Source organism: Crocuta crocuta, unplaced genomic scaffold (genome assembly GCF_008692635.1).
Source record: "Crocuta crocuta isolate KB4526 unplaced genomic scaffold, BGI_CrCroc_1.0 scaffold96, whole genome shotgun sequence".
Classification (NCBI taxonomy): domain Eukaryota; kingdom Metazoa; phylum Chordata; class Mammalia; order Carnivora; family Hyaenidae; genus Crocuta; species Crocuta crocuta.
The window spans coordinates 9,323,631-9,339,402 of record NW_027531522.1 but is presented as its reverse complement, the minus strand read 5'-3'; the positions used below and the strand labels follow the sequence as shown (position 1 = coordinate 9,339,402).

The 15,772-nt window shown below is 41.3% G+C and overlaps 1 protein-coding gene across 1 annotated transcript in view; it reads right to left on the bottom strand.

Annotated features, from left to right (window-relative positions):
- Window positions 1–15,772, bottom strand: part of RSU1 (Ras suppressor protein 1) — a 190,701-nt gene that overhangs the window by 83,328 nt on the left and 91,601 nt on the right. The window contains 1 exon segment of the mRNA XM_077772423.1: window positions 3,092–3,224. Within this exon segment, the coding sequence (XP_077628549.1) occupies window positions 3,092–3,224 (133 nt within the window).

Sequence of the window (15,772 nt, the reverse complement as noted above, 5' to 3'; positions counted from 1 at the left end):
AAAAAAAAAAAAAAAAAAAAAAAAGAAAAGCTAGAGTATAAACTGACTCTTTTAGAACAGAATATATAAGATGAAGGTGCTGAATGTGAAATTGGCTTTTTTGAAAAAAATATGTGTAATGAATAAACTGGCTGCTTCAAAGTCATCACATGCTCAGCTTTAAAAAAAAAAAATAGCCAAGTACTTGCTTAATTAGAATAACATTTTTTCAGGTAGTTGATAAGGATGCAAAAAGTCCTCTAATTAGGAAGTGGCTGCAGAAAAAAATGAAAGAATTAAGTTGGGTTCTACTTACATGAGAACATAGTAAGGTACAGATATTTATATAAAAGAGGATCTTACCTTTTATTTTTTAAGCTTATTTATTTTGAGAGAAAGTACGAGTCAGGGAAGGGCAGAGAGAGAGAGAATCCCAAACAGTATCCTCGCTGTCAGTACAGAGTCTGATCTGGGGCTCAAACCCACGAACTGTGAGATCATGACCTGAGCCCGAAACCAAGAGTCGGAAGCTTAATTGACTGAGCCACTCAGGTGCGCTTAAGGGGACCTTACATTTTAAAACTCAGTGAAACATAATGGTGGCATTTTTGTGGAAGTACTATTTTTAAAAAGACTAAGAGTCTGACTTATTACTAGTTAACAGTCCGCGTGTTCAGCTAGTGGGTTGAGTAAAGGAGGGAACACAGGTAACATGGAGGAATGGGTCAAGGACAGAAAGCTCAAGTACAGAGCGGCTAACACTTCTCTGCTTCCTAAGGAGGAGAGAAGGGGACAGCTCTGAAGCAATTCACTGAGGGTCCCTGTCCTGAAGGAGGTCATGTCAAGGGTATCCTCCCAGCGGAGGGTCCCACAGAAGACTCCTCTCAAAACAGCGAATGGAGTACTAACTGGTCCTCTGAGAAAGGGGTGATGACTGTCCTGTGCTTATTTAAGCTTCTGCATGTTCATGTCACTGTATAAAGGATAATGTCATTCTCCATAAGGAAACCAAAAAGTAAGCTAGTGGGCAAAGTGCTTACATTACTCTGATCCTCAAAACCAGGATGCTAATAAGAGAGATGGGGTCAGAGACATCAAACACACTACTGATGAAAACGCTGTGTCACAGGGTCCCTTTCAAACAGCCCACTAATGAACTCAATCAAAGCAATGAGCCTCATTCACCCAAAATTCTAACCATGTTCAAGCAACTAGAAATAGTTTGTTAACATAAAAGCTCGTGTGTAATGGTGACTAGTTAAGGACTCTGAGATAATACAACATCCATCAATTCAAAATGTAATCTTTTAAAATGAAATTAAAATTAGAAGCGCCTTTACAGGCAATGTACTCTAACACTCTATAGATTATAAATTAATGGACGATAAAATAAAACACGGTTGTCTAGAATGAAAAACAGAATATTTTCCCCAGTTCTGAGTCAATAAAAGCTCGTTTTTGTGTTCTTCTGTCTGTTAAGATATATACAATGATTTTCTGAAGATACCCTACAAACCAAGATCTACAGAGACGCTCATTTACTAACAAAATAGACCTCTGCGTAAAACAGATGATAGCAATGGTTAACAATTTAAGAGGAAAAAATGAACAATATGCTGCTCATTTGCAATTATATTTTCACACATTTTCATAATGAGCTAATTTCCAAGGCTGAGCTATATTCATATTTAAAGAAACTATATATATATATCGTTGCACATAACGATGTGGACCATGAAACAATAAAACACATTTTATACTTCTCTTAGTTTACTCTTAAGGTAAGTCTTGAAAGGCATATTGTAAATGTCACTGTGTTATCTTAAAAGAAATCTAAATCATGCTTTATGCGGCTTTCGTATGTGAGGATATGCTATCATTTCAGTAATTTTCCTTTTTTTTTTTTTTACAAATAGTTTATTGTTAAGTTAGTTTCCATATAACACCCAGTGCTCATCCTCAGATGTTCACCTATTTAATTTTAATGCCACTGTCCTTCCTGGCTCACCTTCTCTGTGGCTCTGATAGAAACGGGGCTACAAGCCCTAGCTGCGAGACCAGGAACACAGCACAGGGGAGAAGGCTCCAGGGCCGCACAGCTGACCATCTACTGACTGCCCTGTGGGCTAATCCTGACCCGCTGCCCCAGCACTGACTCAGTAAGGCCTGTGTTGAGTGGGGGCCATTGTTCGAATCCCAAAAAAGCAAACTCCTAACTGAATGTGATCTTTAAAGATTCTCTCCCTCTTCTCTAGTAGCTGGGATGTTAAATTCTCAAAGGATGGGGCTGGACACGAAATCTGATTTAATCAGACTGTGGATTCCCCCCACCCCAGGTCTCTTCTGTATTTGCTTAAAACTAGAACACCCTAGATTCCATCATTAAGGATTGGAAGCATGGTGATAAATGATCATTTTGATTTAGGGATGGGGGTGGAATGAGGAGGTAATAATATCAAAAGACGTGGGAACGACAGAGCAAATAGGGATAGGAGCATTCCGGCTACCCTCTGACTCAATGAAGAAGAAACAGGTGTGGAGAGAGAGGCTCTAGGGCTGGCTCCCCATGGTCACAGTCAACCCAGGGCAAGGACTTAAAAGATTTTGATGCGGTGACTTATGCTGGCTGATTCCTCCTCCTCTTTTTCTGCCTTTTCTTTTTCTCTTAAAGAGATTATCATCTCGCTAGAGTAAGAACTTCTAAAGAATAGAAGGATGCTCTGCTAGTATCTTCTCCTGATGCTATAAATAAACTGCTTAACAATTTTGTTCATAACATTTCTTATTCTTTGCATTCAAAGGAGAAAAAAGTATGTGCTGCTCTTAATGTGTCTGGTGGATTTCGCTAGTGCCATGAATATTCAATGAATTTAATGCCTTAGAATTTTTCTAAACATCTTGGGTGTAAATTCCCCTCGAAAACGTCAATTAATTAAAAATAATCTATAAATAAGAGACAATTACTACCTGTGGTTATTAATAAAACATTTAAAAATACTATAAGCTAACTGCCACCGATATGACAATGTCATAAGATAGTTTTTAAAAATGGCATAATTACAAGTACTATAAAACGACAGTCTACTATCTTAGGGAATCACAGTCTACTTACTATTTGTATGTCTCAGAACGGATATATTCAAACACGTGGGACACACCAAGCTGGAACTGATCAGCAATTGGGGTAACCCAGGGATTGTTCTCTGCCTTGAACACTTGCTTCTGACCCGTTAAATCCAAGTTGCCTGAAACGATGGAAGAAAAAGAGAAGAGGTGACGTTCATCTCATCTAACACAAATAAAGTCTCAGGGGTCCTGCCCAGTAACCACAGCACAACCCAAAGTATCTCTTGGATCATTTGATTTGTTTTTTTAAAAATATGCTACTTCAAGTCCTTACTGGTATGCAAGAAATATTAGGGACAGTACCCTGGCCCAAGAAATTAACGAAGGAAGGAAGGAAGGAAGGAAGGAAGGAAGGAAGGAGGGAAGGAAGGAAGGAGGGAAGGAAGGAAAGGGAGTGAGGGAAGAAGGTAGGTAGGAAGGACATTTGGAAGAAGTTCTTACAAATGCAGCATATACTTTATTTTTCCAGGTATTGGTTACAGAGAAGGAAATGATCCATCCAAGACTGATTCTTTTGGAACCTCCAGAAATCTCATTTGACAATGTACATCACTGCTTGCCCAATCTGATCTCAACCCAATCCAATCAACACCAACATTCATCAAAGCAGACCATGAGTGAAGGAAGATAAGAATGTTGCCCCAGGTAAAATTATTGTTGCATTACTCAGGTACCATAAGCACATCATAGAATCAGCACTAAGTGAATCTCAATAACATGGAAATACTAGAAACTCACATCTGTATAGTCCTTATTGGTTGATGAATTAGCTTTAAAACCCATTCCTTCATTTGATTATCCAGCAATCCCAAAGTCAATAATTGACATCACTTTATAGATGGAGAAATGGAAACATGGGCCAAATTAAGTAACATGTCCAAGATCTGAAAATGTAAAAGTCAGAATTTGAACCCAAGACTTCTGACTCCAAAACTTATATTCTTTCTATATTGTCTGGTGAAGCTTTCAGGTTACATATCCTAGATCAACCACGGATGAGTTAAGGAAAGTAGCCTAATAAAGCCACCAAGTGCCACCCATCTGAATATCATCGTTAATAGTCAGTTGACTTTTTTTACCACCCTGTTTGGTATATTCAAAAATGGAAACGGCTACATGTGAAAGAGCTTCCCATCACACACTTGCCTACACAAGAGACAGGCACAGTGTAGTTTTGGAGCAGAGATGTATTCAGATTACTTGGCATCAGACTCACCAAAAGCCTTTCCCGACAGGCCCTACTGAAGAAGTCCATTTTTAGACTTCCAGCCTGCAGGACAAGACACCCAGCGATTTCTCTTCCCAAGATACAACCAAAGTGCCATGCCTGTCCAGTTTTGAAACATTACTTGCCAATTATGCCATAACTGATAACTCAGGATAAGGAAAACACATTCTGGGATGGACGTATACCACAAAGCACCTAATTTCCTAGCTGATCTGAGCATAAGAAATGAACAAACATTTTTACTGGGAGGATGATGTAGTATTTCTTCTCAGAACAAAAGAATGGATGGTTTCAATTTGTCTTCTTTTTGTTATATGAACTTGTAACTGAATCAGAAAAATAAAGAAAAGACCAATATAAAAGTGATTACAACTTAATAAAATGCTTCTCAAGAAAACAGATATTACCAAATATGATGAGTAATTCATCATCTTTCCAAAGCTACTTAGAATCTTTTGGTGTGAAGTACAAAAATAAGCAGATAAATTTCTCTCCAAGATTATCAATATTGTCAGTTTCCTCATCTTAATGGTTAAACATCATTAGTCAGATATTAAATCATTTGGTAAATTATTGGGCTTTATTCTCTACACCATGAGTCAGAAAACTGCCTAGGGCAAATGAAAATCCACAGTTGTCCAAATTCTCTGCTTAGCCAGGTATTTTACTTGGGTGTGACCTGTAGGTCCTGAGCTATTTGTTTTTATCTTCTCTTGGGGAAGGGTTTTAGCTTTCCAAGAATAATAATTGGTATCTTGTTTAAATTCCTCTGTAATTATTATCTTCTTTTAGGATCTTATTTGCTAAACTTTATGTCCTCTCTTCCACATAATTCTCTTATTACATTACTTTTTCCCCCAATTTCTAAAAAAGAACGTCTGAAAAAAAGTCTTCCATTTAAAAACAATTCTAGGGGTGCTTGGGTGGCTCAGTCGGTTAAGCAGCTGACTGTTGATTTCGGCTCAGGTCTTGATCTCACAGGTCGTGGGATTGAGCCCAGCATCAGGCTCCACGATGACTGTGCAGAACCTGCTTAAGATTCTCTCCCTCTCTCTCCCACTGTTCCTCCCCTACTCTCCCCTCTAAAAATAAAAATAAAAACAATTCTAAAAGAGAAAATAAAACCAATTCCATATTTTTTTTAAAACAAGTTAATGCTTATTTATGAGGGACAGAGATAGAGAGAGACAGACAGGCAGAGCATGAGCAGGGGAGGGGCAGAGAGAGAGGGAGACATAGAATCTGACGCAGGCTCCAGGCTCTGAGCTGTCAGCACAGAGCCCGACGCGGGGCTTGAACTCACGAACTGTAAGATCATAAACTGAAGTCGAACACTTAACTGACTAAGCCACCCAGGCACCCCAACAATCCCGTATTTCTTAAGTGTCCTGTTTTAAACGTACAGTGAATACATTGCTCACTGTCCTTAGGAACCATGGTCACTAAAGAAAGGCCCCACAGCAGGGAGCAGTCACCATGAAGTAGCAAATTCGCTAATAAGCTGGGGGTGGAGGCACTAGAAGTGAACACATCTCTTAAAACATTCACCCAATAAACAAGCTATGCTTACGTATCATCCTGCCTCTGAGGCCTGCCCGCTGATACCAGCATGAGATCAACTATGAAAAAGAAATAACAGAAACATCTGGAGAAATTTACGTATTCCAAAGTGGCTAAGAAAAACAGGAAGCCACAAAGGGCATGAATTGCATTAGGAAGCAACCCAATTCCTAAGCAAGGGGATCTCCCTGTTAGTGGCTACTCTGACCTAAAGATCCTTCCTCCTTGTTCCCCCAAATCGCTCATCCTACTGAGAAATACAGTTTGAATTTCTAATGGGTATAATTTAATCTGGGACTCCCCATCATTCACATATTACCATGAATGAACTCAACTGGATTGCTTTCCTCTTAACACGTGCTTCAGACGGGGATCACAGGAATACCACTGTTTAGTTTGCGGAAAAAGACGAGTAGGACGAGGGGAGGGAACCAGATCCCTGGAGCACAGAGCACTTCTCACCGGCTGTGTCCTCAGGGCCCTGGGTTCGTGTGAGAAAACCATGGACTGGGAAGAGTCTCTAGGAAAGACCCCACAGGCAAACCTCCGCTCAGGGATGACATCCATGGGACAGTGAGACAAAGAAAACAATCGTCTCCCCTGGGCTGCATCACAAGCTCCCTTCCAGCAAGGTCCAAGGGCTGCCCCGAGAATGTGGAAGTACAGGTATGCTATGAGCAAAGCAAATCTTAATGGATTATCTTTGAACGTGAGATGCAAGTACATAGTTCTAGGAGAAAGAAGAGCCTGCTTTCTTACCACCTACCACTTACAGACCCACTAGGGAATGTACGTGGCCTCTTGTTAACTTATTAGCAGCCTCTTACAAGTCCGGCAGCCTTTTCAGTGGTAATCCTCTGAAAATCACGTACTCAAGTTCTATGCTCCCCGACTGCCACACATGGAAGACAGAGCTAGGGGAGTAATGCCAAGAAAGGTCAGCCGTGTTCTCTGGGCCCTTTGGTCTGAAGCCTCTAACCCCCTGGAGATCTGTCAATCCCTACCAATGTCTTTATTTAACTGCTGTTGATGGAGACAGAAGAGGCAGAGGGGACTGTTAATGACGTCTGCTAACTGTGCTGACTGGAGCACACAGGAGACCGGGATCCGATCAAGACACATACCCTTTGGGGAAAAAGAGAGTGAAAGTCGAAAGTAGGGGTACAACACAAAGGACCACGGGATATTCATGAGCGTTCTCGTCTCTACCACTTCGTACTCCTCTGCGCATTCTAGAGGGGGAGGGGCCTGGGGCACCCTCTCCTCCACCCCCATTGGCTTATTTTAATATCAAACAAAGCTACTGAATACAGTTCCCAGATCTTCACAGGGCTGCCAGGGTCGGCTGGGGAGCAGAACAGGGTGACTCAGGTTCCCTGGGGGAGGGGCGACCCAAAAACAATAGCTCAGGGGTCAAAGCTGTGCTTTCCTCGTAAACAAAGGAGCAGGAAAACCATTTCTAACGTTCACAGCAAACCCTAAAGCAGACAGCTATTGTAGGTGACAGAGACGGAGATCGCCCGGGGCCAAACCCAGGCGCTGCCTCTTTAGAGGTAAAGCCCGGCTCAGCCTAATAGGACGCGCTTATTTTGTTTTCCAACTTAATGCCATCGGCGGGGAACACAATACCTGCCTCTGCGCGGCTGTAATCTTCCCGGCCGGCTATTTGTCTCCGGCTTCCCCTACCTGACGGCATGCCGGCCCGGAATGCAGCAATTTCAGAAGGGGGTTAATATAATTAGAGTAAAGCTAGGCCATTATACCGTGTGAAAAGATGACACCCGTCTCAGATTGGCCTAGCAACAAGTTACCCTTGCCTCAGCAAAGCTCATCTGTCAGCTGTCGGAGGTAGGTTCCCTTTTAAGCAATAACATGCAGGAAGCATCTCGCCCCCGCTGTCAGTCAGGATGCCATCCCCCTCACTGCCGCACGCTCCAGTGCGTCTAGTTAGGCGCCCTCGCCCAGCTCCTTTATTAGAAGCCTGCGCGGTGGGCTGGTGGTGTTCTAACAAGGATCAGGCAGCAGGATTAAGCACTGTGACAAAGAGGATCTAATAAGCTAGAAAGTGGTGCATCCATAGACAGGCTGGCTGGCTCCCAGACACAGATTTGCTCTGCTCACTGTTCACTGGGAAGGCCCAGGCCACGGGGGACGCCAGCCAGCTCCGTGATTAGCGGTGACCCCCTGACCGATGCTGCTATGAAGATCATATATCACTCAGAGGCTTAGTCTGCAATTGTAAATTGGATTTGCCATTTTATTACCTGCGAAAGGCCCACATATGCTTCTTTCCAAAGCCACTGGTACAGTAAGCTGTGCCGCGCGACAGTCATTTTGTAAACACTAAATCATGCAAAACAATCGTTCTGCTTGCTAGTTACAAACGGGACTGAATGCGATAAGGCAATTGTGGCCCCATTAATAAACATGGTCATTTTCACTTACGGAAATGGGTTATTTTCATAATCGCCCTGTTCAGAATTCTTCGTGTGTACTCGAAATCCTGAAACATGTGGCCGGTAAACATTATTTATCATGTATTAAGCAATCCAGAGGATCTGGGCAAATTTTTCATGCCATCAAAGTGGTACTGCCTTCTTTCATAATTCCAAAATTTCATGGAGTGCTTTTTTAAATTAATGCACTCTAAAAGCCAGGTGTTCACTCCCGGAAATCTAAGGCTATGGTTTAACAAGGTAAAAGTAGCAAACATGGCTGACTGGGCAGTTGATTCACCCAAACGCAGGTAATTGACTTGCTCTGGAAGGGGTCTAGATGGGACATTATGACAGCTGAAAGATCACCTCTGCTCCTCAGTGAATCCACACACTGAAGCTAACCACAAATGACTCCAACACAAGACACAAGCTATGTTTAGAGCTGCTCCATACATAAAGAGATATTCTACACATAAACCTCTATAATTTCTTGTTACTACATATTATGCCACTAATCAGAGAAGTACATGATGATAGGTAACTCAACATGGAAGGCTCCTACTTTTTCCCTTCTTTAGCAAAACACTCTACTGAGTGGAAAATGATCATATGGCTCATAAAATAATGCTTACATTGTAACAGTAAATGTTTGTGGTAATAAAGCACACTGGAAACAAGCAGAATGTTCACCAACAGGTGAGAAGCAGAAGAATGTGTGTTCCAGCTCTACGGTTACGGAGCAGATTTATTTGCGTGTCCTGGCCTAGAAAGAGGTCTACAGTATAACCAAAAACAAATTTAACAGTATTCTAAATTTGCTATTATTTTGGGGGGAAAAAAAAACCCCACCACAACAAATCCCACATATGTGCATGAGTAGATGTTTATGTGAAAAGAAAAAAAAGAAGGACACGGAACATCAAATCGTGAATGTGGGTCTCCTTGAAGAGAGGAAATTCAGGCAGGACAGGGATTTGAACCAGCAGAACAAAGGATAAGCTATGCATTTCCTCTTTCGAGAATTCCATGTGCATACCAGTATGGATTATTTTTATAATTACAGAATAAAGTGCCCTTGAAGGAAATGCCAAATACGATGTCAAAATACTTGAAGCATGTTAATTAACACCAAGGAGCGCATCTTATTTAAAATCGTGTCGCGCTTCTGCAGTGAGGACCAAACTTCATTGATGACCGTCTATAAAGCCCTACCTGGCCTGAGCCAATCTAGATCTGAAGCTGCTTCTCTTTCTATGCCTCATCAATGCAATCAAAGTACGCTGGGTTGTCTCGTGACAGCTCTCAAACTTATTCTGTGGGGAATTCGAGGCCACACTGTCATTCTGGCAATTGTCTGCTTAGCCTTTCTGGCACACGTTTTAAAAATAGGCACTTTGTTCATTTAATACACCCAATGAATGCATTGCTGCTTTAGGAGACATACTTAAATAAACAGTTGCTCTTCGGATCTAGTTGGGGAAGACTACAATTTAAATAAAAAAGAATACAAATAATAATACTCTGCCAAACAGCTCCAACAAAGTGGCCTCTGGTTTATGTGTATGCTTGTGTATGAGGGTTCAGAAGTCCTTTTCACCAATGAAGAAAAATAGCATTTTTTAAAAAAATTTTTTAATGTTTTATTTATTTCTGAGAGATAGAGAGAGAGAGAGAGAGAGAGACAGGCAGACAGACACAGCATGAGCAGGGGAGGGTCAGAGACAGAGAGACGCACAAACACAGAATCTGAAACAGGCTCCAGGCTCTGAGCTAGCTGTGAACACAGAGCATGATGCGGGGCTCAAACCCACAAACCATGAGATCATGACCCGAGCCGAAGTCGGACGCTTAACCCACTGAGCCACCCAGGCGCCCCGAAAAATAGCATTTTAACACAGTTTTCCCTCTGATGCTCTTCTTGGCCATTTGAGATCTGTGTTCCAGGGTCAGATGGAAAAAGGCGCCCCTGTAAATATAACGACCCAACAACGGAGCCGCAGCAGCCCCAATATACACCACCACGGTGGTTTTTCCTACAAGCCACCTTCTAGGGCTGGCAAGTAAATAATTCATGTTTTAAACCTGCTGCTCATGTAGGATTTCCCAATCATTCTTTCAAATGTGGGCGGTGACCTCATTTTTACTTGCCAGATTTCCCTTTTATTATGTAATGCGACCATGGGTAGGCAGAAACCCAGCAGATCTGGCCAGAAGACCAGCCTCCTGATCCCAAGCAGCACACATCAACTTTTTGACAGAGACGTTTGGGGTAAACCTTTGTGCTTTTCTCTGAGCTTCGGCTTCCTCGCCTGCTCTGTAGGGATAACAGTACCAACTGACAGACTACAGACAAGAGCCAAACACTGTACAGAATGGTCCCATAAACTGGAAAGCACCACATAAACTATCCTTCTCTTTATTATTATTTCAAGGGAAATCTGCAAAGGAGTGAAATGTACACTTGAAAACAATGTGCCTAAAATGGGTTCGCTGAATGAATTGATGACCTCCTGAAACAGGACGTACCCTAAGTCTGTTGTGATTTACGTGATGACACTCTTATGAGGAAGGGGCCCCGTTCATCATCTTCTCAAGGGTCTGCAATCGAAGCAGGGGAAAGATAAAATTTAGCGACACTGATTTCATTTCCCCGAAGACTGAAAGATTTCTCAACAGCAGCCGTCTGAGGCACCCTCCTGGGGTCAGTTCCCAGAGTGCACTGGGACTCACTGTCCTCCTCACCCTCATTCTCTCCATTCAAGTTCCTGAGTTCAGGACATCCTTCTGACCTCCTGGGAAGCTGGAAATGCCAACACCAAGTGAGCTTCAGTAACCCTGGAGCCTCTAGAAGGCACTGATTAATGCGACATAAACTAAAATAAATATATGTTCAAAGAATAAGTTTCAGTATCATATCTTTTTTAAGTTCATTTATTTTGAGACAGAGAGAGAGAGAAAGAGAGAGAGAGAGAGAGCAGGGAAGGGGCAGAGAGAGAGAAAGAGAGAACCCCAAGCAGACTCTGCACCACCAGTGCAGAGTTCAATGCAGGGCCTTAACTTCAACTAACCATGAGAGCATGACCTAAGCCAAAACCGAGAGTTGGACACTTAACTGACTGAGACACAAGGTGACCTTCAGTGTCAAAACTTTTACAGGATTGATAAATATATCACAAACCAGCCTTCACCACAGTTGTTTAAGATAAACATATACAGAATGGCCACCTTCCCGATAAAGCATTTTCCCAGTCAGTGTAGCATTCACTTCATCCTCCATTTCAGGTTCCTTCAATGATTCCCTCGTTAGCAAGATTCAATATTTATAGGGGCACCTGGGTGGCTTAGTCGGTTAAGCGTCCGACTTTTGCTTAGGTCATGATCTCGCGGTTCGTGGGTTCGAGCCCCGCGTCGGGCTCTGTGCTGACTGCCAGCTCAGAGCCTGGAGCCTGTTTCAGAGTCTGTGTCTCCCTCTCTCTCTGACCCTCCCCGGCTCACGCTGTCTTTCTCTCTCCTAGAAATAAATAAAAAACATTAAAAAAAAAAGATTCAATATTTATAATAGCATTACCTAATTGATTTGTGATACTGCAGACAGGAACAATTTGCTGTTTTCTTCCTTGAAGGCCTTCTAGTCCCTAGTTAATCCCTAATGGTATGTGGGGCTCACCATTATATCCATGTTGCCCAGTTATTTTTTTTCCTTTAGAAATCCTGCAAATCCCTTTCAACGAAACCTACGCAGTCTTGAAGAAGTCTTGAAGAAGGCGCAGGATGTCTAAGAGTAAACTTTATAAACTAACACCCTTAACATGTAAGAAAGAAAATCCAAGACAGCATCTACCATTCATGCTTGTGAGCACAAAAGTGGAAGCAAATGCCAAGACTAGAAGACACTGAGTTCTATCCTATTCATTTCCAGTTCATAAACATCTTCCTCTCAAATTGGGACATACTCAAAAAGACTGGAGTTCCCAGGGTTGGCCAAGGTTTGAGGATTAGACAGTTCCCAACATGGCTGGTCAGAGTACAAAGTGGCACCTCTTTACAGAAAGGTAATTTGGCAATATATATTAAGAGCCATAAAAATGTTCATACTGTTTGACCGAGTAATTCCATCCTAGTAATAAATTTATGCTAAGGAAATGATCACAGATATCCCCCATGATTTATGAATACAAATTCTCAATTCAGTGTTGCTTATGTTCCTCCTCAACATCTGTAAAACAACTCAAATGTTGGGCTTGATTAAATTATCAACACTCATATTATGTAGCCATATGATTAAAAATGTTTTCAAACAAAATTTAATGACATGTGGTAATGGTCATGACTTAATACTGAACTGAACACAACAGACTATAGAACTCATATAGTAGGATATGCTTTTTTATTTTTTTTCCAAGTTTATTTTTGAGAAAGGGAGAGGGAGAGACAGAGAGACACAGACAGAGACAGAGCATAAGCAAGGGAGGGTCTGAGAGAGAGGGCGACGCAGAATCCAAAGCAGGCTCCAGGCTCCTAGCTGTCAGCACAGAATCTTACACAGGGCTTGAACTCATGGACCACAAGAAAAGACCTGAGCCGAAATCAGACACTTAACTAAGTCACACAGGCGGCTCGGTTAGTTGTTTTTTTTTTTTAAACCTAAGTATTTACACATATATGTAAGGAAAAGGGCTAGAAAAAAATACACGTTAAGTACCAACACACAAGAATAGAGAAAGGACGGGACGGAAATACACTCAGAATCCTAACAGCGGTCATTTCTGAACAGTAGGATCCAGAAAGTTACCCCTTTCTGTGTTTCTCAGACTTTCTAAAGCAGTGTTTCTTAACCTTGGGTGTGTATCCAAATTCCTGGAGGCCTTATTAAAACCTACAGAGCTTGTGATTTAATGAGACTTGGGTGACACAGAAACAACAGGGGTTGGCGAGGATGTGGAGAAAAAGGAACGCTCGTGCACTGTTGGTGGGAATGCAAACTGGTGCAGCCACTGTGGAAACAGTATGGAGGTTCCTCCAAAAGTTAAAAATAGAGATACTCTGTGATCCAGTAATCACACTACTGGGTATTTACCCAAGGAAGACTAAAACACTCATTTGAAAAGATATACGTACCCTTATGTTTACTGTAGCATTATTTACAATAGCTAAGATATGAAAGCAGTCCAGGTGTACAACAAGAGATGAATGGATAAAAAAGATCAGTGTGTACACACACACACACACACACACACACACACACACACACACACGGAGTATTACTCAGCCATAAAAAAAGAATAAAATCTTCCCATCTGCAACAACATGGAAGATCTAGAGAGTATTATGCTAAGTGAAATAAGTCAGAGAAAGAGAAGGATCACAGGATTTCACTCTTATGCTCTGTTTAAGAAATGAAACAAATGAACGAAGAAAAACAAAGGCCAACCAAAAAGCTGGAACTTAACTCTAGAGAACAAACCGATGGCTATCAGAGGGAAGGTGGTGAGGGGGCAGGTGAAAGAAGTGAAGGGGATTAAGAGGACACGTATCATGATTAACATTGAATAACGTATAGAATTGTTAAAACCAATATACCGTACACGCGACACTAATAGAACGCTGTATGTTAATGATACTGGATTGAAATGGAAAAAAAAAAAGTTAAAACAATATAAAAAAAAGTAATAAAAGTTTTTTTTAAAAAAGACCTGAGTAAGGCCCAAGAGTTTCCACTTCTATCAAGTTTTTAGGGGGAGAGGGCGTTTCTCTTGCAGAGGCTACACTCAGAAAAAAGTCACTATCTATAACTGTAATCTTAGTAATAATTCTATAATGTGTAGGCATATCAAATATATAGTGTCACTTATTCCTCAAGAGAGTTAAAAATTTTGGCCAAAGGTGTTTTAAATTTTAAATATAGCAACAGCAAAAAAATATTAAATCTTGACTAAGAAAAAAATATGAACTTTTAGATATTACTAGTACTAATAAAAATGTTACCCCCCCCACCCCGAAATCAATGAATTGTCATCATTGTAATCACCAGAGCTCTTATTTGTGGAGCATGTACATACCAGTTGTAGCTTCAGGAGCTTTGTATACACCCTGTTCTAAGCAGTTAACTACAATCTCGCATGGAAAGTATCATCTCATTTAAGAAAAGCAACAACATTCAGGGAGGTTAAGTTCCATATCCAAGGTCACATGAGTAGTAAAAGACAGAACTGGGATTCAAAGGCCAATTTGTCGGGCTCTTGGTCTTTCCTGGACAGGACACACACCTCCTACTGCAGGAAGGTATTGATTGACAAAGTGCTGCAACAGTCAGTAACTTGACCAGGTTTAATGAGCACCAGGGAGACATCTGGGGAAATAAACCCCTTACCTCCCTCACGCGTCCAGAATTCTATCAGCAGAACCATTATCTTAAAGGTTGAAAGCCTAGTTGCCTCTAGATTGTTTTCTTTTTATATTAAAACACCCTGGTAGAGTAATGCATTAGGCTGATACACTTTGTTAACAGGACAGAGTACTTTAAAGACGTAGCATTAATATAGACATTCATGCACTTCCCTAATCGCCCTTTTTACCCAAAATCTGCAAGTATGCTTTGAGGTGGCTCATGTACAAATATACTAACTATAACATTACTTATATGGAAGCTGATCAAGATCGAGATGGAAGTTCAACTCAGAAGCCCATTCAGGGACACGTCCTGTGAGGATGGAGTTTTAAACATATGTAGATTTCTATCCTATTTTCCGAACAATGTGAAAATTGGAAATGACTGCTTAGATAACTTTACAGGACATAAAAGGCCAAAGAAATATAAACTGATTCAATTAGTATGAATATGGTCCCATAATCTTAATAATAATAATCGCGGGGAGCCTGGCCGGCTCAGCTGGCTGAGCATCCTACTTCGGCGCAGGTCACAATCTCCCTGTTTATGAGTTCAAGCCCCGCATCAGGCTCACTACTGTCAGCGCAGAGCCCACTTTGCATCCTCTGTCCTCCTCTCTCTGCCCCTCCCCTGCACTCTCTCTCTAAAATAAGCGNGTTTTAACGGCTAACCTCAAAAACAGTTACTAAAAAACTATGGCCATTTTTCAGCCAACGGGACCAGTACTGAAGTTTAAGTGTCATTGTAATATATTACCAAGTACTTGCTCATATGGAAGTATGAAACGAAATTAATTTTATTTTTTATTTATATATAAATACCCCTGAATCCAACTTTATTAAAGGTTAAGTAAGGGATCAACCTACTACACAGAACCTAAACTTAAGTTATATGTAAAAATGGCTTGTTTCGGCTTTGCTCCTCACTCTGGAGCTTATATTTTTATTACTTTGGTGCCATGTGCCATGCTCTCTGCAGAGGCTGTAGAAGGTAGGAGTGTGGATATTATGTCACATAAAATATGTACTAAGATAATTAAGAATTGTGAGTGAC